Source organism: Narcine bancroftii, chromosome 6, assembly GCF_036971445.1.
Source record: "Narcine bancroftii isolate sNarBan1 chromosome 6, sNarBan1.hap1, whole genome shotgun sequence".
In the NCBI taxonomy this organism is placed as follows: Eukaryota; Metazoa; Chordata; class Chondrichthyes; order Torpediniformes; family Narcinidae; genus Narcine; species Narcine bancroftii.
This window is the reverse complement of record NC_091474.1, coordinates 22,743,043-22,767,849: the sequence shown is the minus strand read 5'-3', so window position 1 is coordinate 22,767,849 and position 24,807 is coordinate 22,743,043. Positions and strand designations below refer to the sequence as shown.

Here is a 24,807-nt window from a genome sequence, read left to right as displayed (position 1 = left end):
CATCGTTTGAAAGGTATGGGGGGGTGGTGGTGTAGGTTAATTGGGTATAAATTTGGCGGCACAGACTCATGGGCTGAAATAGCCCGTTACCTTGCTGGATGACTATATTTACATTTTTTTAAATTAAAAATTTTTAAATATAAAATGTAATTCTTATTGAACATGTAGGAAAGAAGAAAACATGAATGTACATATATCTAAAAATGTTTTAAAAGATTCTTTGACCACAATGGTTTGCACACATTGATTTGTTAGTATCATCTCAAGCACATGAAAACTTCTGTGCCCCCCCCCCCCCAGAAATGTGCTGTGGTCCCCGTTGAGGACGGTGAGTTGAGAGGGAGAGGAGCCAAACACATGCCAAATGGGACCAGCCTAGGTTGACAACTTGGTGAGATCGGATGACTTGGGCCGAAGGGCCTGGATCTCTACTTGCCCAGATTGGAGAGCAGGCCTTATGAGGATAGGTTGAAGGAAATTGGTCCTTTCTCCTTGGTGAAATGGAGGATGAGGAGTGACCTGATGGAGTTGTGTAAGATGATGTGAAGCATTGATCATGTGGATGACAAGAGGCTCTTTCCTGGGCCTGAAATGGCTAACATGAAGGGGCATCATTTGAAGGTGATTGGGAGTAAGTGTAGGTACATTGGATGAGGAAGAGAGGGAGAATGGGGAGTGGGCTAGCAGAAACCCGAGAAGTTGATGTTAATGCCATTTAGTTGGAGACAGGTGTAATTGCTCCTCCAATTTACATATGGCCTTGATTTGGCAGTTCATGAGGCCAAGGACAGACATGCCAGTGAAGACTGTGGCACAGAAATGAAATGGTGACCCCGGGAGATCCCTGTCACTGATGCAGACAGAGTGAAAGTTCGCAGCAAAGTGAACTCCCAGTCTGCGTCCTGCCTCTCCAACGTAGAGAAGGTCGTAACGGGAGTGCCGGATGCAGTAGATCACCCTCGCGGATACACAAGTGAAATGTTGCTTCACTTAGAAGGAATGTTTGGGGCCCTGAAGAGTTTTGAGGGAGGAGGTGTGGGCACAAGTGTGGCCCGACAAACAAGTCCTAGTAGAAATGTGCAATTTGTTTGGGATACAAATTGCACCAATTTAGCCCTATTCAGAGGCCTGCCTTCATTTTGCTCATCCCTTGATGAAAGGCTCAAGCCCGAAATCTTTGCTGACTGTATAAAGTATTTGACCTGCTGAGTTTCTCCAGCGTTGTGTTTTTGCAGTATTAGAATAGGTTATAAGGTGGGCACAGCACTGTGGGCCGAATGGCCTGTTCTGTGCTGTCGGTTTCTATGCTCCATGCAAACTTCATCTGCAATTGATGGGGTCCTGTCCACTCGTCTGATTTGCAGCCAGGCGATGTGGTGCCTTGAAAGACAGCTGAGCCATTGCGGAACCGGGTGGAGAGCGCGTGTAGTGCGCAGGCGCGCCACCGAGGCGAATCTTCCGGGTCGGGTGACGCGGAGCCCAAAGCGTTTGGAGGCGCACGCCCATCATTCGTGCCCCCCCACCCCGTGCACACAAGGCAATGCACGGTCTATTTTATACCGCTGGCTTTTACCTGGTCACCATTGTGGGTGGCAGCAATGCAAACGGCAAGGAAATTCAGGCGGAGGCGATGGCTCAGTACAGGTCAGTGTTGCATCCGTGCAGGGAGAGCAAGTTCCGTTTGAAACCCTCTCTCTCTCTCGGAATTAATCCCCGATTTGCGACATCAACTTGAATCGAGTGGGAAAGAAGGAATGCTTTTGCAATGTTGTCGTATCATCCCAGTCTCTGACTGAACTAGAAGGCTGACCTGCAGCTATTATGATGTCTATGGACATTTGGTGATAGCCCCAAGTAATCCAATGGACTGTTTCTGACCAAACATTTGGCCAAGAAATGCACGCTTTGTGTTACAATTCCCATCGGACTGGCTGGTTTAAATTGCCACGTGTTTATAATGAACTGGGTGGAACTAGAGCGACTGCAGATGCTAGCAAACTGGAGAAGCGCAGAACGTGCTGGAGACACTTAGTGGGTCAGCCAGCATCCGTGGAAGGCATTTCGGCCTGAAATCCTTCAGGAATAGCAAGACGCGAGCAGATGCCCGAATAAAGAGTATTTTTTTTTGCCAAATAGAAAGTTACTGGAAGAGGTCGAATCAGTTTGCCTTTGAAAGGGGGTTCCTCGCTCCAATGGGGTATGTCCCAGCCAGCAACTTGAACAGCTTTGAAACAGTGACCATTTTTTTTTCTCTCATTGATGCTTCATGATCTACTGAGTTACTCCAGCAGGTTTGATGCTCAAAATTCGAGCTTCTACTCTTAAGAGATGACCATTTTGGTTGATCTGGAGTTGCATTAAGACTATAGGAGCAGAAATAGGCTATTCAGCCCATTGAGTCTGCCCTGGCATTTAATCCTAAGCTGATCTATTTTCCCACTCTGCACCATTGCCTGGCTGCCTTCCCATAACCTTTACATTGGCTAATCAATGCACCCAATGAACTGGCCTCCACAACTGCTCGTAGCAACAAATTCCACAGAGTCACTTCCCTCTAGCTAAAGCAATTCCACTGCATCTCTGTCCCTGGGCCAACTGTAAGTATGTAGATTTGGTAACTAATTTCCCTGTAGAAAGTATATTAAGCCAGTGGCTCTCAATCTTTCCACTTTAAGTATATGAGTGGGAATAGAAGGTTGAGAACCACTGCTCCAGACCCAATTGTTACTGAAATATTTTGCTTGTGAAAAGTTGGCCATTTACTTTGGAGTTATGAAACTGTGAACATAACAAGTCAATTGGGGGCGATTTAAAAACAGTATTTTTCGAATGTTTTTCCATCCACATACCACCCTAAGCAATCCCTTACCAATCACACACTGACCGCATAGGGAATCTTGGAGTGGAAAGGAAAAGGTTGAGAACCACTGACTATACCATCACCTATATCCTCTTGTTTTTGATATCTTTCCAAGGGAAAACATTTCTGACTTTCTACGCTCTCAGCATCTTTTACTTCTATCAAGTCATGTCCTGGCTTCAGGGAAAAGAAGTTAACCTATTGAATCTCTCCTTGAAACTACCCATTCTATGCTCTCAGCATCTTTTACTTCTATCAGGTCATGTCCTGACTTCAGGGAAAAGAAGTTAAACTATTGAATCTCTCCTTGAAACTAAACTGCTCCAGACCAGGTAACATCCTGGTAAATTCTCTCTGCACTCTGTCTACAATGCCACTTTCAAGGAACTATGGACATGGATCCCACAGTTTCTCTCTTCACTTTGGGGTTGTTGATGAAATGCAGCATCCTGCTGACTCTTGGCAATCTCTGAATGAGAAAGCCTTTATCATCTGGGATCCTTACCACCCAGGCCATGCCCTCCTCTCACTGCTACCATCAGCAAGGAGGTTGCTGGAGCCTGAAGACGAACACCCTACAGCAAGAAAACAGCTTCTTTCCCTCTGCAATTAGATTTATGAATGGACAATGAACCACAGGCACCACCTCACATTTCCTCTTATTTTTCATCAGTTTATTTATTTTCAAATGTAATGTTAACCAGTGCTCACTTATCCAGAAAATGTTAGGATTCCTGGATGTCGGAATACTCACAAGATGAGGACATTGGTGCTAACACTGACATTAATTATCCATAACTCTTTCCTAAAGTGTTGACCATTCTTGCATACAAGAAAACTAAGATGGCAGATTTCCCACGCTTAAAGGAAGTTTGTTAACCATATGGGCTTGTATAACAATTTGACCGTTGTGTGAAGTGTTTTTTCTCTCCTTTCCTCTTATATCCAAAAACATCTTTGTTTGTTGGTCTGGACTCCTTTGCCTTTCTCTCTCAATCCTTGTTCACCTCCCTGCTTTTTGCTCATACCCTGAAGAAAAGCTCAGGCCTGAAATGGTAAGATATCCACTAAGGACGCTGCAAGACCTGCTGAGTTCCTTCAGTGTTTTTTTTTAACTACAATCTTAGTGTCTGCAGACTTCGGTGTTACACTAAATTCCATCTCTACCTTGTCTAATTTATTGTAGAGCTGAACTCAGTAAAGAGGGCATTGACGGTAACTTACCCTTGTCTGAACTATTTCCTATATTGCCTTGGTTCTACAGCATTTGAAAGGTCTCTAAGTGTGTGTACTTCCACCCCCCTCCCTCACCCCACAGAGAGAGAGTTAAGGAAATGTTTTATCATGCCTACAATAACTACTTGGAGAATGCATTCCCCTACGATGAGCTGCGACCTTTAACATGTGATGGTCAGGATACCTGGGGAAGGTGAGTAGTAAACCTTTTAAGGCCAGATTTAATGTGTTGTCAATTTTTAAATTAAAAAAAAATTAATGAATGAATAGTTTGTTTTAGAATATTATTTCCATAATTGTTGGATAAAAGAATTAAGGTTTGAAACATATTGTAAGAGTGAGGTTCTGCGAGATGCCTTGATGTGTATGGGCTCTGTATTGTAGAAATGTATGGACAACTGCAACTTTTACTACCATGTCTAATTCTGACCTGAAAGCCATTTCCTTGTCCCTTTATAGCAGGGGAGTCAAACTCAAATTCACAGAGGGCCAAAATTAAAACCTTGGACTAAGTCGTGGGCCAAACTAAATATTTATTGTAAATTTTCAACAACATCTGCATGTTTTCTCTTCTTTCAACATATGTAATGTTAAACTTTTTCTTATTAAAATAAATGTTTAATAATAGTTTTGGTTAAACTCTTTCCAGAAGAAGCATTAACAAATGAGAAATATTCAATAAATAATATTTCTCTATAGCCTTTAAGCTCCTTTTAAATGTATTTTTTTTCACAAGCCAACAAGTCAAAAAAATAACAACTTGCTTCAATGACAAACAGGTTTGTCTTTTAAAATGATGAACATATAGTCTGTCTCCCACCTGTCTTGAAACATCCTGTTTTCTGTCTTTGGTTTGGCCATTTTTCGTAAGGGGTTTATTACGTGTGAGTTGGGCGACAGGTCACAGATGGTAATGAAAGTAAAGAGAGGAGGTGGGGGCGATTAGTGGGCTGATGGGCCGGCGCCAACGCATTTGCAAAGCATTCTGGGATTTGTAGTATTAGCTGTGCATGCGCTATACTGGCGCGGCGGCCAGCGGGCCAGCTCTAATACGTATTTGATATGATCTTGCGGGCCAAATATAATTATATCATGGGCCAAATTTGGCCCGCGGGCTTGAGTTTGACGTGTGTGCTTTATAGTGTCCAAGAATCTATCCCACCTGTATTTTGAATTGTCAAAAGTGACTAAGAATATACGGCCTTCTGGCAGGAGAATTGGGGTTTGCAACACTCTGAGTAAAAGATCATTTCCTCTTGGTGATTTGAAATATCATTCCATTTGGTTTTCACTCTTCCTGTGTTGTAACAAAGGGTTTTCTGACCTGAAAATGTTAACTGTAGTCTCCATCTGTGGGTGCTGCACAAATTGAATGTTCTGTTTTCACACATTCATGCTGATTTAGCTATGGCAGGTAAAGCTTGTAAACCTTCAGTGAAAAATGTGAGGAACCAAATGGTTGTTGCTTCCAGAGCAACAGCCCCTTCAGCCGATCTAGTCCATGCCAAGCTACTCATTCTGCCTGGTCCGATCATTCTCTACTATTGCCCTCCTCACTCCTCCCATCCATGTACCTATCCAATCATCTTTTAAATGTTGAAATTGAACCTGCATCCCCCACCTCCGCTGACAGCTCATTACACACCCTCACCACTCTGAGCGAAGAAGTTTTCCACCTGATGTCACCCTGAAACATTTCCCCTTTTACCCTGAACCCATGTCCTCGAGTCCTTGTCTCACCCACCCTCCGTGCTCTTATCTATACCCCTCAAATTTGATACCTGTATCAAATTATCTATCATTCGTCACTGCTCCAGGGAGCAAAATCTGAACCTATTTAACATTTTTCCTATAACTCAGCTGTTCAAATCCTGGCCACATCTTTGTCAGTTTTATCTGCATTCTTTCGATCTTAATGAATTCTGCCTTGGTTTAATATGCTGGGGAAAATGGGAAAAATCTCTTGTGATTAAATATACTTTTATTACATTCACTAAGTGATTTAGGCATTAAATGTTAATTGTATTCTCTGCACTTTGCAGTTTTTCTCTGACCTTGATTGATGCCTTGGACACTCTCCTGGTAAGTAGCTGTTCATATTTACTTTAATTGGACTCTCTCGCCTGCTGCAGATTCTGTCCCAGCTACTTTTCTCCAATTCTTTACTGGTATTCCTCCTTGTTTGAAAAGTGTAGCCTCAAGGATCCTGTGTGCCATCTGCCTGCTTTTCTGTCTGCAAGGTTTTGGGCCCCTCAAGCTCCAATTCGCACCTGTTCTTTTCTCCCCCCCCCTCTTCACAGACCGTGGTCTCCCTTGGGAGATTGTGGTATGACTATTCAGGAGGACAAAGGTTGACTGTTCCCAACTACACATCTACTGCTCCATTGAAAGAGAGTGGAGAGCTCAATATTCCTTGGCATGTATATAAAGGATGACCAATCTTGGGCTCGCAATAGCTCCTCATTGATCAGTAAGCCCCTAAGGGCAAAGCTACCAGCCCCCATCCTGTCACCCTTTTTCAAGAGCACAATTGAGTCCGTCCTGTCTGACTACATCAATGTGTGGGGCAGTAGCTACAAACTATCAGACTGGATCATTAAAACAGCAGAGAGGATCACTGGGGTCTCCTTTTCCTCTATAGACAACAGTTACTGGCAGTGCTGTCTAAAAGGGGCTCAAGGAATTGTAGAAGACCCTTTCCACCAAGCACACAGTATCTTCAACACATTACCATCAAGAAGGTGGTACAGGAGCATAAATCAGGACTGCCAGGCGGCGGAATAGCTTCTTCCCGCAGGCTGTGAGACCAAAAGACTGTGAAAATCATCCCAAATATTTATATATATCTTGATTATTTATGTGATCATTATGTACTGAGTTTTTGTGCATGATCTGTAGACTGGAGAGAGATGCTGTTTCATCAGTTTGTATACGTACAATGAGATGATAACAAACTTGAGTGAAAGGTGTTGCAGAATTGGCTTCCAGTTGGATTTAATTGCATAAATCAAAGCTACGTTGTGCAAATGTGCTCTGTTTCTCATTCATATTAAGAAATTAAAAGAACATCCGGGCCATTTACATGGGACCAGCTGTAGGATGTCGTCAGAATTTGTCTCTCCAAAAATTACTTCCTTGGCGTTCAATGGGTGGAAGCAAGCTTCCCATTGGCCCTTGCTTGGTCTTCAAGTTCCAGTTCTTGCTCCAAGTGTTTTATTGGAAATGCTCTTCCATCCGAGCAATTGAAAAATTATTCCCTGTAAATTTTCTGGGGTGGGAAAAGTGAGAGATGAGAGGTTTGTATGTGTCCATTTATATTTAAAAAAAAGGATAAATGAACTGCTGATGATAAGCAGTTGGGACCTGAACTGCACTCCAGGTAAAATCCATAGAGCTGAGGGTCATTGGTAATTCTCTGATATCGAACCTGCCTGAAATACATTTGGTGGCCATTGTAAATCAATTTCTTTTGGGTGAATGGAATAAAGTTGTTGTTGGGATTGGGAATTGTGCTCAGTGAAAAATCACTGGTAGTAATTGGGTCTGGAGGAATAGCACTCATCTTCTGTCTGGGCAGCCTTCAATCAGATGGCATTAACCTTGACTTCTCCAATTTCTGCCCCACGAATTAATACCCTTTGGTCTCCCTTTTTCTTGTATTTTTGCTTATACCTTGAAGAAGTGGTCAGGCCTGAAACATCAGTAATATATCTTTACCTTCTATCGATGCTGCGAGATTGGCCGAGTTCCTCCAGCATTTTTGCTTCAATCACAGAGTCTGCAGACTTTCTTGTTTAACTCTTAAATAAATCCCATGTGGGTATGTTTTCTCTCACGTTCCTGTTTCTCTGATCATCTGACCAATGTTAACATGTGTAACTTAACTGAATTTCTGATCATCTGCTGTTACAATTGGTGTTTAGGTGCTGGGCAATGTGACTGAGTTTCAAAGAGTTGTCCACATTCTTCAGGATGGAATGAACTTCGACATCGATGTCAATGCATCTGTGTTTGAAACCAACATTCGAGGTAAGAACAATGCACCCATGACTATTGGACCGTGCTTAATGCTGCCTTACTGGATGGGGGAAGGGCCCTTGTTGATCAAGAGGGTCATTTTGGAATAGTACAATGGCAAACCTTTTTTTGGGGAGGGGAGCATTTGTTGTCCAGTTTTATTTGCCTGCAAGTTTTCACTTTGTGTGCTTGTTCCTTCCTCAGTGGTGGGAGGCTTGTTGTCTGCTCACCTGCTCTCCAGGGAGGGTGGAATCACGGTGGAACCTGGGTGGCCATGCACAGGGCCTTTGCTCAGACTAGCGGAAGAAGCTGCTCGGAGGCTGCTGCCAGGTGAGGATCCCAGAGAGATCATCTCACCCACTGCCCTCCATGCCTTCCCTCTACACCTCCTGCAAGCCTGCAATCCACTGCTTTGTGGGTTTTCTCCTCTTCCATCCACCCTTTCTCTCTCTCTCTCTCCCCCCTCTCCACTCCATCCACTTGTTCGCTCCTTGGAGCTACTCTACCTGACAAAGGGCCTAGGCCAAAAACGTTGGTTACCCTCGACTTCCTATGGATGCTGTGTGACCTGCTGAGTTTCTCCAGAATGCTTGTACGGTAAAATCCCAGTTATCCTAAATTCAAGCAACTGGGCAGCCTCAAGCAACAGACAAAAAAATTATGGAAAATAAATAGGTGTAAAATACCGTACATGCTGTTGTAAAGGATGATCCTCAAAACTTAGAAATTTCACCTTAAAATCAAATACAAAGGGTTTGGAATTCTTCCCTTGATGGCAAAATCTCAACACTGCCTCCATCTCCTCCTGGCTCTGATGTTATCTTGCCCATGCCCTGTTCGTCATTTGCCAAGTCTCAGCCAGTGCTTCTCCACAGGGTCCATCTGCCTGGTCCAACTGCTGTTGGCTCTGTACTGGCTTTTTTTTCTTTTTAAAATATTTTTATTGTTTTTAATAAAGAACGTGTACAAACAAAAAGGGTGCACATCAACAAGATAGGATGGACAGTTACATTAACTAAATAAGATATTCTGTATATCACTAACGTACATAAATTGTAAATCTTATCCATAATTCATATTCTAAATAGTATATACCTTGTACATTTTTTAGTGGGAAAAAATAATATTTTTTTTAAAAAGAAGAAAACAGTAGAGAAAAAAATTCAAACCCCTTACATAACCTTGTTGCCAGATGCTATATATGACTGGTATCAAAAAAATGAAGGCTTTTATATATTTTTTAAAAATTAATATAAGGAATGTGGAAAAGATACAAGTCAAACAATTTGTTTACATTGAAGTAAAATTATAAATAATATAATGAGTCATAAATGGCCCCAATACTGCCTGGAATCTTGTATCTGAATTATTAATTGAATAACGTATCTTTTCCATGTTCAAACAGGACATGATGTCACGCAACCACTGATCATGAGTAGGTGGGGGAGTATCCTTCCATTTAAGTAAAATCGCTTGCCTCAACAAAAGAGAGGTAAAGAAAATGGCGCGATTCTGAACTAAAGAAGGATCATTCCCTCCTGTTGTACTGAAAAGGGCCACCAAAGGATTCAGTGTTAAATCTATATTGAAAATGTTTGACAAAGTATGGAAAACCTCTCTCCAGCATTTTTCTAGACTAGGACAAGTCCCGAACATTTGAATTAATGACACTTCTCTGCTCTTGCGCCTGTCACACCAGGGAGTCATAGCGGAATAAAAGCGAGACAATTTAGCGCACCAGCTTTAAATGGCCTGTTACAGGAGCTGACAGTGGCTTATTATGTGATCATTTGTTATTAAACTATTGTGACTTGCTTTTAACAGCATCCACTGGTCAGCAGTAAGTGGCAGATTTGGGGTCGTCTTATACCCAGGATATTGCTCAAAACCAGCATTTGAGGTGGAAATTACAGGGTTATCCTATGCAACAGCATTTACGGTATGAAAGTTTAAAATTGGCACACCCTAGTGGTTAGTTCACCAATCAATGCAATATTCAGTCTCAAGCATCTGGAAAATTCACTCAACTGGCATCTGCCAATCCCCATAGGTGCTGGATACCAAGGGTTTTGCTGTATATTGCACTACTCAACCTGCTTTGTATCTGTTCCACTCCACTTGCAATCCACCTATTATTTTCCCTTTTAGTCTTGTGAAGGGAATGCAGCCCAGTTTGTGTATTCACACCTTGTAATTTGTTCATGGTAATATTCTGAAAGCCTTCCTAAGGTGTGGTGCTCAGAACACCAGATGTGGTCCAACCAGAGGTGTAGCAGATTGAAACAAAAGTTCTTCCCATTCCAAGAGAAATATTTGGATGAAAATCTGAAATGCCGTTATCTGCAAGGAAAGAATTGACTGATGACAGGTGTGGCTGTCGAGCAGTGTAGCTAGTTGAGCCTGCTGCTGCCTCTGACCTCCATTGGTCTACGTCTGATCCTGACCGCGGACACTGTCTACGTTGAGTGTGCCTATTCTTCCCGTGGTCACTGGGGTTTCCTTCAGGTGCTCTGCTTTCCTTCTGTGTTTGCAGGCCAGTAGGTTAATTGACACCTAGTCTGTAGGTGAGCAGGAGAATGTGGGGGAACCTGATGCGATTTGGACAGAATAAAATTGGATTATTGGTGTTAACAGGTGCTTGTTGGTCAGTGGGGACTCTGTGAACAGAAGGGCCTCCGTCTGTGCCATATGGTCTGGCTCTGTCTCTACAAGAGGCTGGTGCCTTCATTCAAATTGAACCCCTTCAAAGCAGAGATGTCCTTCCAATGCCAAGTTGCTCAGTGCGCCACATGTGGTCTCACCAGTTGTGTCCCAGGCAGAGACAAAAAAATCTTCACAACACTGAAAGTACCAGTATTGAAATGCCAAACACTCGTTCTCAATATTTTTTCAGTTGACGCCCCCACCCCCAAAATCAAAGGACTCTGCTCACAGTTTATGGGCCCCTCACCTTTTGGTTTCTTCCATACTTCTCTCTTACTGACAGCATAAAAAATATTTGTTACGTGATAAAAATAAATCAAGGCTTTTACTTGAAGGTGCTGCGGCTCACCCAGATCAGTAGGGCTTCTGTTGAGAATGGCTGATCGACAAGGCAAGGGACTAGAGCTTTGTACCTGGTGATTTTTCCTTTACTCCTCATAAATCTTCATGATTTCTGCCTTCATTGCAGCATCAGCAGGCTCTGCAGTAATAAAGAATGCTTCCCGATGGCACGAGGAGCCACCTAGTGGCTACCAGTGCTTTTTGCATTGAACCATTTTAAGGTACTTTGGTGAAAATAATGTCTTCTCTTCCTGATGACAGGTTCTTTCCATGGATGCTGCCAGACCTGCTGAGTTCCTCCAGCAATTTTGTGCATTGCCCAGTGTCTATCACCATTTGAGATTCATCCATGATCAGTAATGCGAATGGTGCTTGTATATTTTAGTTTAAAACATGGTAGATGCCGATTCCGGTTATTGAAACCCATGTTGCCCAATTAACTTGCCACCCTGTATGTTTTTGGAGAGTGGGATAAAACCATAGCACCTGAAAAATGTGGGGACAGTGCTGGATTTAAGCCTGGGTGCTTCTGGTGTGTCTTGCTGCAATTTGCTGGTCTTGTGCAATTTAGCAGTGCCGTTCTTTTTAGTCTGAAATCAGTGGAATGGATCATTAGTTGACACATTTAGTGAAGTGAATTTCTTGGTAATTTATCCACCTGCTTTCCTCCAAAAATAATTAATTGGAACAAAAATCCTTTTTTTTCAGTCCATTTTTGGGCAAGGATGATTTATTGCCCAACTATAGTTGAAAAGACTATTAATGCTTCATGGACCCTCCCAAAGTCTTTCTTTGAAGCTCTGTCCACGTCTGCTGCAGGACATTTTGTGTTCAGCAAGTTCCCATCGCCAAAGATGTAGCCTGATGTTGGTTGATGAAGGAATATGGTTTAGGGTACAAGAGAGCACTCCATACCTGAAGAGGTCAGTAAATTAGTGTCCTCGTGGTTTGTTCCGCTTGCATAGCAGATTATTTGGCCAGCCAGCAGCACTGATGAAGGGGGTGTGAGGAGTCATGGAGGGGAACATGGATCTCGGCTTCTGTCTAACAGGAAGTGGTTTCAGAAAGTTGAGATGGGTTTTCAAAACAGTATTGAGTCACAGCTCTGCACTCTGTGTTACATCAGACCTTCATTCCCTTTTTATGCTGCTGTAATATCCATCACACTCAACAACATCCAAATATTTTGCTTTATTCATTCTTCTGCATGAAGATGTCACAGTTGGACATAGGAATCTGAATGATGGTTCGGGACCCCAGACACAAGTGTGTTTCGAGGGTAACAAGACAGATCTTTATACACAGTATCACACGTGTGTAGCTCTGATTGTCAAATTTTTTCTTAACGCTCGCATACTGCCTTAAGCAATCCCTTACTAATTACAGAGCACCTATGGCATAGAGATTAATTAAGGTGGTATGTGAATGAACATAAGAAATAGGAGCAGGAGTTGGCTATCCAGCCCATCGAGCCTACTCTGCCATTCATTAAGATCATGGCTGATCTGTTCATTGACTCAATTCCACCTTCCTGCTGTTCCTCCATATCCTTTAATTCCTTTTTTAATGTAAAAAATCAATCTAACTGAACCTTAAATATATTTAATGAAATAGCCTCAACTGTTTCCCTGGGTAGAGAATTCCACTGATTTACTACTCTCAGGGGGAAAAACAGTTTTTCCTCATCTCAGTCTTAAATAGACTCCCCTGGATCTTGAGACTGTGTCCCCTAGTTCTGGTCTTACCTATCAGTGAAAACCATTTTCCTAACTCTATCCCTTTCATAATTTTATTTGTTTCTATAAGATGTCCTCTCATTCTTTGGAATTTGAGTGAGTATAATCCCAGGTGATTTAGTCTCTCCTCAGAGGTCAACCCCCTCGTATCTGGGATTAACCTGGCGAACCTCCTCTGGACTGTCTCCAAGGCCAGTCTATCTTTCTCCAGTATGGAGACCAGAACTGCACACGGGACTCCAGGTGCAGCCTCACCAGTACCTTGTACAGTTGCACCGTGACCTCTCTGCTCTTGAATTCAATTCCTCTAGAGATGAAGGCCAACGTTCCATTTGCCTTCTTGATAACCTGCTGTGCCTGCAACCCAACTTTTTGTGATTCCTGCACAAGCCCTCTGAAGTTTGAAAACCACTGGTGTATCTCGTGTTGCACATTGTCTTTAGAAGTATATCGTGTCTTGACCTTGGAGCCACATCCATGCAAAGCAATTAACTGAGTCTTTCCCTTCCTGGGGAAGGCTCTTGACAAAAGTTTCTCCTCTCAAGGTGTCAACACAACACTTCCAAGCATAGCAATTGCAAGCGTCATTAGTTGTGCAAGTAAAAATGTGCTATATTTTAAACACTGTTTGCCTGCTACAGATGTTGAGTTTAGCTGGAAGGGTGTCATTCAAGCAACTTTATGAATGGTATAAGGTTTCAATCTGTGCTAATGTCCTTGCTGTCACACCAGCAGTAAACCAGATTCAATCCTACCCCACCCCCACTGCTACCTTTGACTCTCGAGTCGGTGGGGAGTGAATGTTTTCAATGTCGCTCTATTTCAAGCTTTCCAGACTCCGACTGGAATGCCATTTGGGACGGTGAATCTCTTGAACGGAGTTGATCCCAGTGAGACGCCAATCACTTGCACTGCTGGAATTGGCACTTTCATCTTGGAATTTGCTACTCTGAGTCGTCTGACGGGTGACCCTGTGTTTGAAGAAGTGGCGAGAAAGGCATTGGACGGGCTGTGGAACAGCCGATCGGACATTGGGCTTGTGAGTGTTTCTTGACTGTGTTTGGACTTGCAGTTTTTGGTTTAATTTTGGTTCATTTATTCAAGCTTCTTTTGCTGTCATGTAATGAAACAAATGTAATAGTACACAAAATTGTATTTAGTCTGCCAAAGGGCAGGCAAAGATTTGCCATCAACAGAAATTGCCTGGTGCCCCTTGGATAAAAAGAAACAAAAGAGAGTCTCTTCAGAGTCACTGAGTGTCCATGGATTTGCCTTCAACGCTTCAATTGCCACACAGTCCAAATCATTGGCAACCCGAGCTCCAGATCCAAACCTCCAATGCAATCAGGAAGCCTTCAGTGCCTGAGGCCCCTTGGGTGCATGCTCTTGTAGCCGGTTCCAATATCTGGTACCCCTTCAGCCAGTTTTGAGCCAATCTGCATCTTGGTGCGAGTCCTTTGATCGCAGTTGTCCTCGACACACACAGATACCTCGCCTCGAGTCACCAACCGGCTGCTGCCTGTGTGTTTTTCAGCTGCAGAGCCCGCAGTAGTTCACCACACTGCAGGGTTGTCTCCTCTGCTTCTCCTTCTCAAATCATGTCCTTAACAGAATCGAACAGCTTTTCATTTTGGAAGGATCCATGATAACTTGCAATTGAATTGGCATTGACAGCAAATAAGATCGACACATTCAACAGTTAATGCAGTGACTTTATTAATTCAGCTCTTCCTCTTTCCACCCCAGCCCCCCCCCCCACCCCCCAAAAACCCCCACACAGGAGTCATCCTGTCATGTAACCTCATAGATGGCCCACAAACAAATATATTCTAAGCACAAACTGTACTTGAAATGCTACATCTTCACACAATGCTCCATTGATATACAGTCCCATCTGTTTGTCACAAGTAGTGGAGGCAGAGGCTCTCAGAATATTTATGAAGTATCATAAATTGTGTGTGAGACTCTATGGACCAAGTACTGGCAAATAGAATTAATATACCTGGATGCTTTTAGATTACTTTAGATTTAGATTACTTACTTGTCGTTTACTGATACACAAAATTTGGCAAGTTTTGCCTGCCTAAAAGCACAGAAATAGGTGCCACTAGAATTGCCCAGTGCACCCAACAATAAGAGAAGCAAGAGAGTTTCCAGTAGATCAGGTAGATGGGTGAGCTGGGAGACCCCAGTGATCCTCTCACGATTCATCATTTCTGGTGCACACTGATGCCAGAGTGGTCTAGTGAGGGAGCTTGTGAGTGCTTGGTGTGGTTGATGCTGTCTTGTCTTGGATAGTGGGGAGCTGTTTGTGTGTTGATGGAACACACTCATCCAGGTAACTGGATACCATACATTAAAGATTCCTTGTCATGTAATAATACATAAAAATGTAATAAACTTCAGCTGTAGTCTGGGGAAGGGCAAAGAGTTGTCATGAGCATTGCCCGGTGCAACCATCTGCTGACTGGTCAATGGTAGAAGGGCCACAGAATGCCCAGCCCCTAACCTGGCCTTGAAGCTGACCTGTAAGTGATTGGTCAAGTTGAGTGGGAGACTAAGTAGTGGTCATGTCATTTATTGTCAAGGCTAGGGGGTAATTAAAATGGGAGGTGCTAAATGCAGGCAGCAAGTCCTTCTGATGAAAGGTCTTTGACCTGAAGCGTTAACTGTGCTTCTCCCTCCCTAGATGCCACCTGACCTGCTGAGTGTATTTCCTGATTTGAAGGTTTTCAGTACCTGTGATTTGGGGATTTTCATTCACTGTGGGTGTTGAGATTCCTCGTTGTTGGAGGTGGTTGTTGTCTGGTGTTTATCTGGCGTGGATGTTACTTGCCAATTAGTGCCTGAATGTGTAGATCTTGTGGCTTTATTCGTTGAATGGTTGCAAATGGAATTAATCAACACTGGCAAACTTGAGTGGTTACCATAGAACATCGGATCAGAGGTCAAGTGAGAGAACCACAAAAGTAGCAGAGAGGATCACTGGGTCTCCCTTCCTTGCCCCCAGTTGATGTGATTTTTCCAGGATCTTTGTCTGAAGAGAGTTTGCAAAATCGGGAAGGACCCCTACAACCCGTACACAGCTTCTCCCGTCAGGAAAGGGATACAGAAATATCAAACCACCAGCTTTTTCCCATGGGCAGTGAGATTGTTGAATGACTGCTAAAACAACTCTGTGACTCTACTGTGATTAAGAATGTTTACTTTAATTCTTGCACATGTGTAATGTTTAAATGTATCATTTGGACGTATGCGTGTACATCTGTACACCTGTTTTGCTCTGTTCTGCACCATGGACTAGATAATGGTGTTTGTCGGGTTGTACTGATATAATCAAATGGCAAATAAACTTGAAATTGAGTTGTGTCCAGTTTGGGTTACAGAAATTAATCCATGCTGAATTTAAAAATCGCCATCTGTAATTTAAGATGTGGAATAAAAATTCTCTTCCACTGAATCTGTTGGGGTGGGGGGGGGGGGGGGAGTGTGTATCATTTTTTTAAAAACTTGTGTTTCTTGATGCAGATGATGTAACTTTGTGGAAAATCATAAAACCGAACCAGACCAGAGTCTGTTTTAACTTTCCCCCCCCACCCCCCTGTATTTCCCTCTTCCCAACCCAACTTGTGTTGCACAGGTTGGAAACCATATCGATGTATTAACTTCAAAGTGGGTCGCACAGGACTCCGGGATTGGCGCAGGAGTCGACTCCTACTTTGAGTACCTGGTGAAGGGAGCCATCCTGTTGCAAGATGAAGGCCTCATGTCTTCTTTCCTTGGTAAGATGTGTGCTTTAATTAAACCTGGTCTTCACTGCGCAGCCACTGCAGCAGATTAAATGGATGATGATGGGGAGGTAGAATTACCTGCTGATTTTTAAAAAGCATTTTGCATTTTCCCATTGGTGTACTCAACCTGGTAATCCCTTTGCATTTTCCCATTGGTGTACTCAACCTGGTAATCCCTTTGCATTTTCCCATTGGTGTACTCAACCTGGTAATCCCTTTGCATTTTCCCATTGGTGTACTCAACCTGGTAATCCCTTTGCATTTTCCCATTGGTGTACTCAACCTGGTAATCCCTTTGCATTTTCCCATTGGTGTACTCAACCTGGTAATCCCTTTGCATTTTCCCATTGGTGTACTCAACCTGGTAATCCCTTTGCATTTTCCCATTGGTGTACTCAACCTGGTAATCCCTTTGCATTTTCCCATTGGTGTACTCAACCTGGTAATCCCTTTGCAGACTCTCTTGTGCTTTGCTCTGTATGCTATGATGACATAGGTGTATAACAACCTTTGGCCGAAGGCCCTGTGCTGTTCTCTGCTCTACCATGAGTTTATTGTCCTAGACACAACAGTGAACATGTGACTGAAGTTCTTGTTTGCTGCAGCCAAATGATAGCCATTAAATTGCTGTATGTAGAGATTTAATAAATATCAAGGATAGATGATATTCATGGCTACAGTAGTGCAAGGAAAAGGGTGATCTTTCAATACTGCAGTCAGGGTTTTTTGTGGTGTCAGAGAGGTTTATAATTAGGGTGGTAAGGGCAGAGCCTAATTTTGGGCTTTCGGAGGAGTCGTTCATTGACATGATATCAGTTTGAATTAGTTTTAAGAAATTTGGATGTGATTTAAATCACGTAGTTTATATAAAAAGGCTTTCTATTAATAATTGTCCACACACCACAGGACATGGGTCAGGATCAAATTCAAAATTATCAATGCTAATTGAGAATATTTTTAAATCCTATTGACTCTTTCAATTGTCAAACAAATCTCTGGGGAATGTGCTTGGTTCATCAAGAATTTATCCTGTCGTTTAGTTCCTCTCAATTAATTTATTTCTCTCTTTTTGTAGACTATGCGAAAGTGCTTAAGAAATACACCAAGTTTGATGATTGGTACGTCTGGGTTCAGATGTACAAAGGCACCGTCACCATGCCTGTCTTCCAGTCTCTGGAAGCCTTTTGGCCAGGACTGCAGGTTGGACATTGATAGCCTTGTTAGTGCTTTTTCTTTTGTGCCATTGCTTTAAAATTTTTAATTGGCTTAAGATGTCCTCTTCCTAACCATACTTGTTAAGACTTGGACTGATGAGGTCAATGGATTCTGTTTTAAGTCGTGAGGAAAAGCTTGAACAGATCACTTCCAATTCCCTGGGCCAGTTTATTAATCTGCAGTATGAGCATGAGAGTATATGGAGCGAGTGTGCTGCTTTTGAGGAGACTTTTAACAGTAGTGTACAAAACCCGGCATGGCTAACGCATTTTACAGCGCCAGCAATCCAGGTTCAAATCCGCTGCTGTATGTTCTCCGTGTGACCTGCATGGGTTTTCTCCAGTTTCCTCACACCCTCCAAAATGTAAGGGGTTGGTCAGTCGTTGGGTGTAAGTGGGCAGCACAGTCTTCATGAGCCAGAAAGGCCTTCTATAATGATATAATTTTTAATTTTTAAATTGAAAAGATTGCTAGAATTGATGAGAGAAGAGCTCAGGCCCGATACATTAGTGGAGGGGCTCAGGCCCAAAACATCAGTAATATATCTTTACCTCCAATGCGAGACCAGCTGAGTTCCTCCAGCATTTCTGTGTTTTGGCTAGAATAGATGAGACCATAGATTCACAGGAGTCCAGAAACAATCTGGGTGGAACACCAGGAATTGTTTCCCTACCAGTGAATCACAGTAGTTGCAAAAACAGCCAAGAAGCAAGCCTTACGGCCCATCGAGTCCGCACCGACCAGCTGGCTCACATTATGCACTAATCCAAACCGAGCCCACTGTACTCCCAACACTCTGAGCGTTTGACTGTTGTGGGCTCAAGTCCCTCTGTAGAGGCTAGAGTTATGAAGATGTGTACTGACACTACTACTCCAAGCATTATGGGGGCTGGCAGCACCAATTTGGGTGCTTATTTGTCGTAGAGATGATAAACTGAGGCTCCATCTGTTTTCTGCCTTAAAACCTTTCCCCGACATTTCTTTATAGCTTCTTGATAAGTAGTGCCAGATTTAGGCATAAGGCTCACAATCTGCATGGGCCTCAAAAATATATTAATATATGTTGAAACTTTTAAAAGTTTCCAGGCTATACTATATTATAATGATAAATATGTAATCAGTAAATGCATTCATTGGAAATCATTTGTATTGGTTTTTTTTTTTACAAGGAGTCTCCAAGTTTTATGTAGCTTAGGGCCTCACCAAGTCTAAATCTGGCTCTGTTGGTAAGATGGGCACTTGAAGCTAGTTGGATGATCTGTTCAGCCAAAGATGCTTTAAAGTTGCAATCTCTTGTTGAAATCATGGCTCCAGTGCTGTTTGCGTAGTGTTTGTATGATCTCCCTCACGCCAAGTGAAATGCCACAGGTGCCCTAATTTATTTCCTCCATCCAAAATGTGCCTGGGTGATGGGATAATTGTACGGTAATAACACTGTTGTACGGTAATAACACTGTTCAACATTTTTTAAGGGTTTACTTCCTGGAAAAAAAAATGAGGGATTATGATAGACAACTTCAAGCTCCACACAAGCATAATTTCAGATTTGCTGTATTACATAGGAAGTTGGGGAAGGGAGGAAGGAAATTAAGTTAACTTTTATTGAATTTAGCATGTTTAATCTCCTAATGATCCTGACATAATTGCATCAGTTTAACTGACCTAAAACTATTTTGCCACTGATTTTTTGTGCGTAGCATCTGATGCCTCTTGTGTCAGTGCCCAACAATAGCCAGTATTGATGGATTCCAGTTACCCTGATAACACTTTTTCATGGTCACAAATATCCTGGTGAAACCTTTCACTGACTGCACCAAGATCAGCGGGGAAGATGTCCAAGTGCAAATGCAGAAATTTAATTTTCGATGACGCTGCATTTCATGGTTTTGCTTGAAGTAGATTTAAAATCTGACAGGAAATCACAAAAATGGGTTATATTTTAAAAAAAACATTACGTGATTGGAAAACTTTAAGGTGATTTTCATGATCAGCAGCCCAAGATCCATAAAATACTCCCAGAAGTGTTCAGGAAACAAAATCTTTAGTGTCCAGTGTAATTAATGGAGAGTTGGCCATGTGAGGGAGACTGTGACGAGGAATATGACTTGACATGTTGTGAAAGCTGGTATGGGCTCTATGGGTTGAATGGCCTCCCGCCATTTCACCGGGAAATGTGAATTAGGAAATGAGATGCAAGAGTTTTGAATGAACTTATGGAGAGATAAAGAATCACTTGAAAAACAAAACGGCAAGAAGTTGTGGAAACTACTGGCTCCCTTATTTTGAACTTCCCTCTTATGTTGTTAATGGAGTTGTGGTGATGTGCTGGCGATCTGAAGGCTTCAGCAGTCTGCAGCATTGGAACCTCTGATTGATGTTCTTGTTGGTCTTTTTCCCCTTGTAGAGCTTAATTGGCGACATTAATAATGCAGTGAAAACTTTCCACAACTACTACCAGGTTTGGAAGCAATATGGAGGACTCCCCGAGTTTTACAGCATCCCTCAGGGTTCAACTGTGGACAAACGAGAAGGCTATCCTCTTCGACCAGGTAAGCAAAGAAGAGTGTTGCCTGAAACCAGCACTGCCATGTGGCCTTGGGATGTCTGAAAGCAATTGTCACTCGATTATTACTTTTCTGTTAATGTCAGAGAGTGTTGAGGTCTACAGCATGGAAACAGGCCCTTCAGTCCAACTTGTCTCTGCCATCCACACTAGTTCCATTTGCCTTCATTTAGCCCTTATCACTCTAAACCATTCCTATTCATGCACTTGTCTTTATATCTTTTAAATGTCTTACCAAGCATCTTGGATGGTTGAGGAGTAGATGAGGTCTGCCTGTCCATGTGTTGTTATAGTTCAACAACGTAGCAGTGTACAGGATGTCATTGAAGTACATTACATTTCAGCAATTGCTTCTGTGGTGCTACAAGGCAAATGTTAAAGTTGGGAAATACATTGTAGTTACACCAAGAGCAAATAAAATGGATAACAAAGTAAACTGTTTGATGCCACGTCACAGGATGTTCCCTTCCACATTCCACCTCAAGAAAATGAAACTTTAATTGACGGACAAAAAAATAAAATGCGAAACATTACAAACGTACAAGGTGGAGAAGAACATAATGAAAATAAAGCAAAAGTATTACGAACTGGGAGAAAAAACACAAAATATTAGCCTGGCGACTTAAAACCGAACAAGCTAAAAGAACTGTATTGGCATCAAGGAAAAAGAACAAACAAATTACATATAACCCAATAGAGATTAATGAAAACCTTAAGGAATTTTATGAACAATTATACCAAACTGAGAACAAGGAGAAAGATGATAAAATGGAAGAGTTTTTAGCTAAAATTGAACTGCTGAAATTGCAAGAAGAACAAAACAAACCGATAAAACTATTTGAAATAGAGGAAGTACAGGATATATTAAAAAAGCTGCCGAACAATAAAAAGCAAGGAGAGGATGGATTCCCAATAGAATTTTATAAAACATTTAAAGAGTTATTAATTCCTCTTCTCCTGGAAGTAATGAACCAGATAGAAGAAACACAAAACTTGCCAGATTCATGTAAGACTGCAATAATTACAGTAATACCAAAGACAGGGAAGGATCCATTAACACCAGCATCACATAGACCAATATCTCTACTTAGATTATAAAATAATAGTGAAATTATTAGTATACAGATTGGCCGATTGTGTACCAAAAATAGTAAAACTAGATCAAACTGGATTTTTTAAGAAAAGACGAACAGCGGATAATGTCTATAAATGTATTAATTTAATTCATGCAGTTCAAGGAAATAACAAGCCAACAGTGGTTGTTGCTTTAGATGCAGAAAAAGCCTTTGACAGAGTGGAACTATTTATTTAAAGTATGACAGAGGTTCAATCACCCAGAAAAATATATCAATTGGATTAAAGCATTGTATAATGGACCATTGGCGAAGGTAACAGTAAATCGATATGTATCGAGCCAAATTAAATTAAGTAGGTCAAATAGACAGGGATGTCCATTATCCCTCTCATTGTTCGCCTTAGCAATAGAACCTTTGGCAGAACTGATAAGAATAGAAAATAAAATAAAAGGGATAAAAATAAAGGAGAAGGAGTATAAAATCAGCTTATTTGCAGATGACATCATAGTATACCTAACAGAACCAGAAATATCAATAAAAGAATTACATAAGAAATTGAAGGAGTATGGAGAAATATCGAAGTACAAGATCCACGCAAATAATAGTGAAGTGATCCCAATGAGTAACGCGGATTATACAGAATTTAAAAAAGAATCACCATTTAAATGGCAAACACAAGCAATCCGATACCTAGTTATCAGGTTAGATAATAACTTAAGCCACCTGTACAAATTAAATTATCAGCCACTAATAAAGAAATTGCAGGAAGACTTGGAACATTGGAAAGAATTACTGCTAACGTTGATAGGGAGGGTAAACTGCATTAAAATGAATGTCTTCCCAAGGATACAATACTTATTTCAAACATTACCAATTCCCTTAACAGAGAAATTCTTTAATGAACTAAAGAGAATAATAAGGAAATTCTTGTGGAAAGGGGGGAAACAGAGGGTAGCATTAGTTAAATTAACAGAGAGGTATAACCAAGGTGGTTTGCAGTTACCAAATTATTATGGAGCTGCACAATTAAGGTATTTATTGGATTTTTATCAGACAAGGGAAAAACCAGACTGGACTAAGATAGATCTAGTTAAAATAGGGGAGAAGGTACCGGAACGTATACTTTATAAGTGGGATGAAAAGCTTATGCAATATAAAAGCTCACCAGTACTGCATCATTTACTTAATATATGGAAGAAGATCCACTTAGAAAGGAAAAAAATGAATTACCAAATTCCAAAATTATTATTGACACAAAATCCACTAATCCTTTTACAATAGATAACCTTTCCTTTAGAGAATGGGAGAGAAAAGGAATCAAAAGAATAGAAAATTGTTTTTTTGGGAAATAATTTATTATAATTTGAACAGTTGAAATACAAATATGGAATAACTCATGGTACAATGTTTGCATATCATCAACTGAAAGCTTATTTAAAGGATAAATTGGGAAACAGACTGAGATTATCTGAAGGAAGCAGCTTTTGAATGTGATTACAGACGCAATGGTAATTAAAAGATTTATACCGAACATGTACGTTAAGCTGCAAGATAAGGAAAATGATGAAATAAGCTATAAACCTAAACAAAAGTGGGAAGAGGATTTAAATATAAAGATTAAAAAATGAAACATGGGAAAAGTTATGTTCTGGAACCGTGAAGAATATAATAAACAAGGTTACGCATGATACAGTATAATTGGTTACACAGGTTATCTATCACGCCTCAAAAGTTAAAAGAATGGGATCCAACATTATCAGATAGATGTTTTCGCTGTAAGAAGGAAACGGGAACAACAGTACGTGCAATTTGGGCATGTGAGAAAGTGGAAAAGTTTTGGGAAGATCTAAATCAGATATTAAATAAAATCACAAAAAATACCATACCAAAAAATTCAGAGATCTTTCTTTTAAGTAACATAAGAAGTAAAGAATTAGGCCTCAAATTGGTTAACACGCAAAAAAAGATTCATTATGATAGCCTTAGCAGTAGCAAAAAAATGTATAATGTCAACTTCGAAAATGGAAGAGAACCTGAGAATTCAGCAATGGTACATGGAAATGAATTGGTAAAAATAACATGCAATTTAAAAATTAAAGTCACATTATTTGAACAAATTTGGGAATCATACATGGAACATAACAGAGAGGGCTTGTCTCAGACCTCCACCCCCTAAAATGATAAGACAAAATGACTTGATCCAGTGTGTAAAAGTAGATGACACATTTTTCTTGTTTATTTTTCATTGTGTGAAGACATTGTTTCATGGTTTTATTGTATTGTATAAGTTGAATATTTATGGGTTTTGGAGTGGGGAGGGAAGGTATGGGGGGAAAAAAATGGAGAAAATGCCACTGTGTATATTTAATGAGAAACGTTTGTATATATTTTGGTTGATATGTTTCACAGTGTGAAAAATAAAAAAAATTTTAAAAAAAGAAACTGAAACTTCCATAGCATTTTCTCGAGACCTTTTAGAACCTCCCAAGCATTTGTAGCTCATGAGGTACCTTTCATAGTCTGTTCTGCACATAGTTGTTACTTTACCTCTTCAGAAATACTTGATGCTAAGATTATGAATATTTTTGCTTTAATAATGTGAAGTAATTTTGAAAAGATACGTTGTCCTTCTGCTTTAGAAAGGTGGATATGGACAGGCTTGATGAAGTATTACTGCAGAAACACAAACTGCAGATCCTGGAATCCCGGGTGATCATTGAGAAACTGGAGGAACAAGTGGATCAGTCTCGATGCAGTGACTCGACCCGGCATGTTGACTTTACCACTTCCATCCACCGATGCCGCTCGGCCCACTGAATCCTTTCAGTGCCTCTTTGTGCAGTGTTTATGTGGCATTGGGTTCGCTTCAATCCATGAAGATAAGCTGACCATCACAGTGGAACAGAATTGGACTTTGGTTGAAGCCTTGCCTGAATTTGATAATGTAGCAAGTTGCAAGTCAAAGTCCTTCCCCACGCACCTCCATTTCTCATTTTCTTTTTGGACTCTTGCAGACTTGCTAGTTGGTGATGGGACAGTTTCAAAATTCTGTCTTTTGCTTAGATTTCTTCGTTCCTTAAGATGTGTCACAGAATATTAAATAACACAATTTTTTTTCCCCTCCTCGCTATTAAAGTGAGCGAAGACTTTGTGGATGTCCAGTTTCTTCATTTTAATAGTTGCACTCCTTGTAACCCAGTGACAGCTTCTCATTCCTCTGCTGTGTTCCGGGTTATTTGATTATGCAAAAGATGAGTGAATTCTACCA

At 41.2% G+C, this 24,807-nt stretch overlaps 1 protein-coding gene across 1 annotated transcript in view; it reads left to right on the top strand.

Annotated features, from left to right (window-relative positions):
• The first annotated feature begins 1,454 nt into the window (after positions 1–1,454).
• edem2 (ER degradation enhancer, mannosidase alpha-like 2) overlaps positions 1,455–24,807 on the top strand; it is a 30,574-nt gene continuing 7,221 nt past the window's right edge. Inside the window, exons 1-9 of the mRNA XM_069884262.1 lie at positions 1,455–1,644; positions 4,179–4,289; positions 6,139–6,178; positions 8,020–8,125; positions 8,318–8,443; positions 13,722–13,933; positions 16,535–16,676; positions 17,761–17,885; positions 20,305–20,449. Of these exons, the coding sequence (XP_069740363.1) occupies positions 1,541–1,644; positions 4,179–4,289; positions 6,139–6,178; positions 8,020–8,125; positions 8,318–8,443; positions 13,722–13,933; positions 16,535–16,676; positions 17,761–17,885; positions 20,305–20,449 (1,111 nt within the window). The 5' untranslated portion in view covers positions 1,455–1,540. The remainder of the gene's footprint in view (positions 1,645–4,178; positions 4,290–6,138; positions 6,179–8,019; positions 8,126–8,317; positions 8,444–13,721; positions 13,934–16,534; positions 16,677–17,760; positions 17,886–20,304; positions 20,450–24,807) is intronic.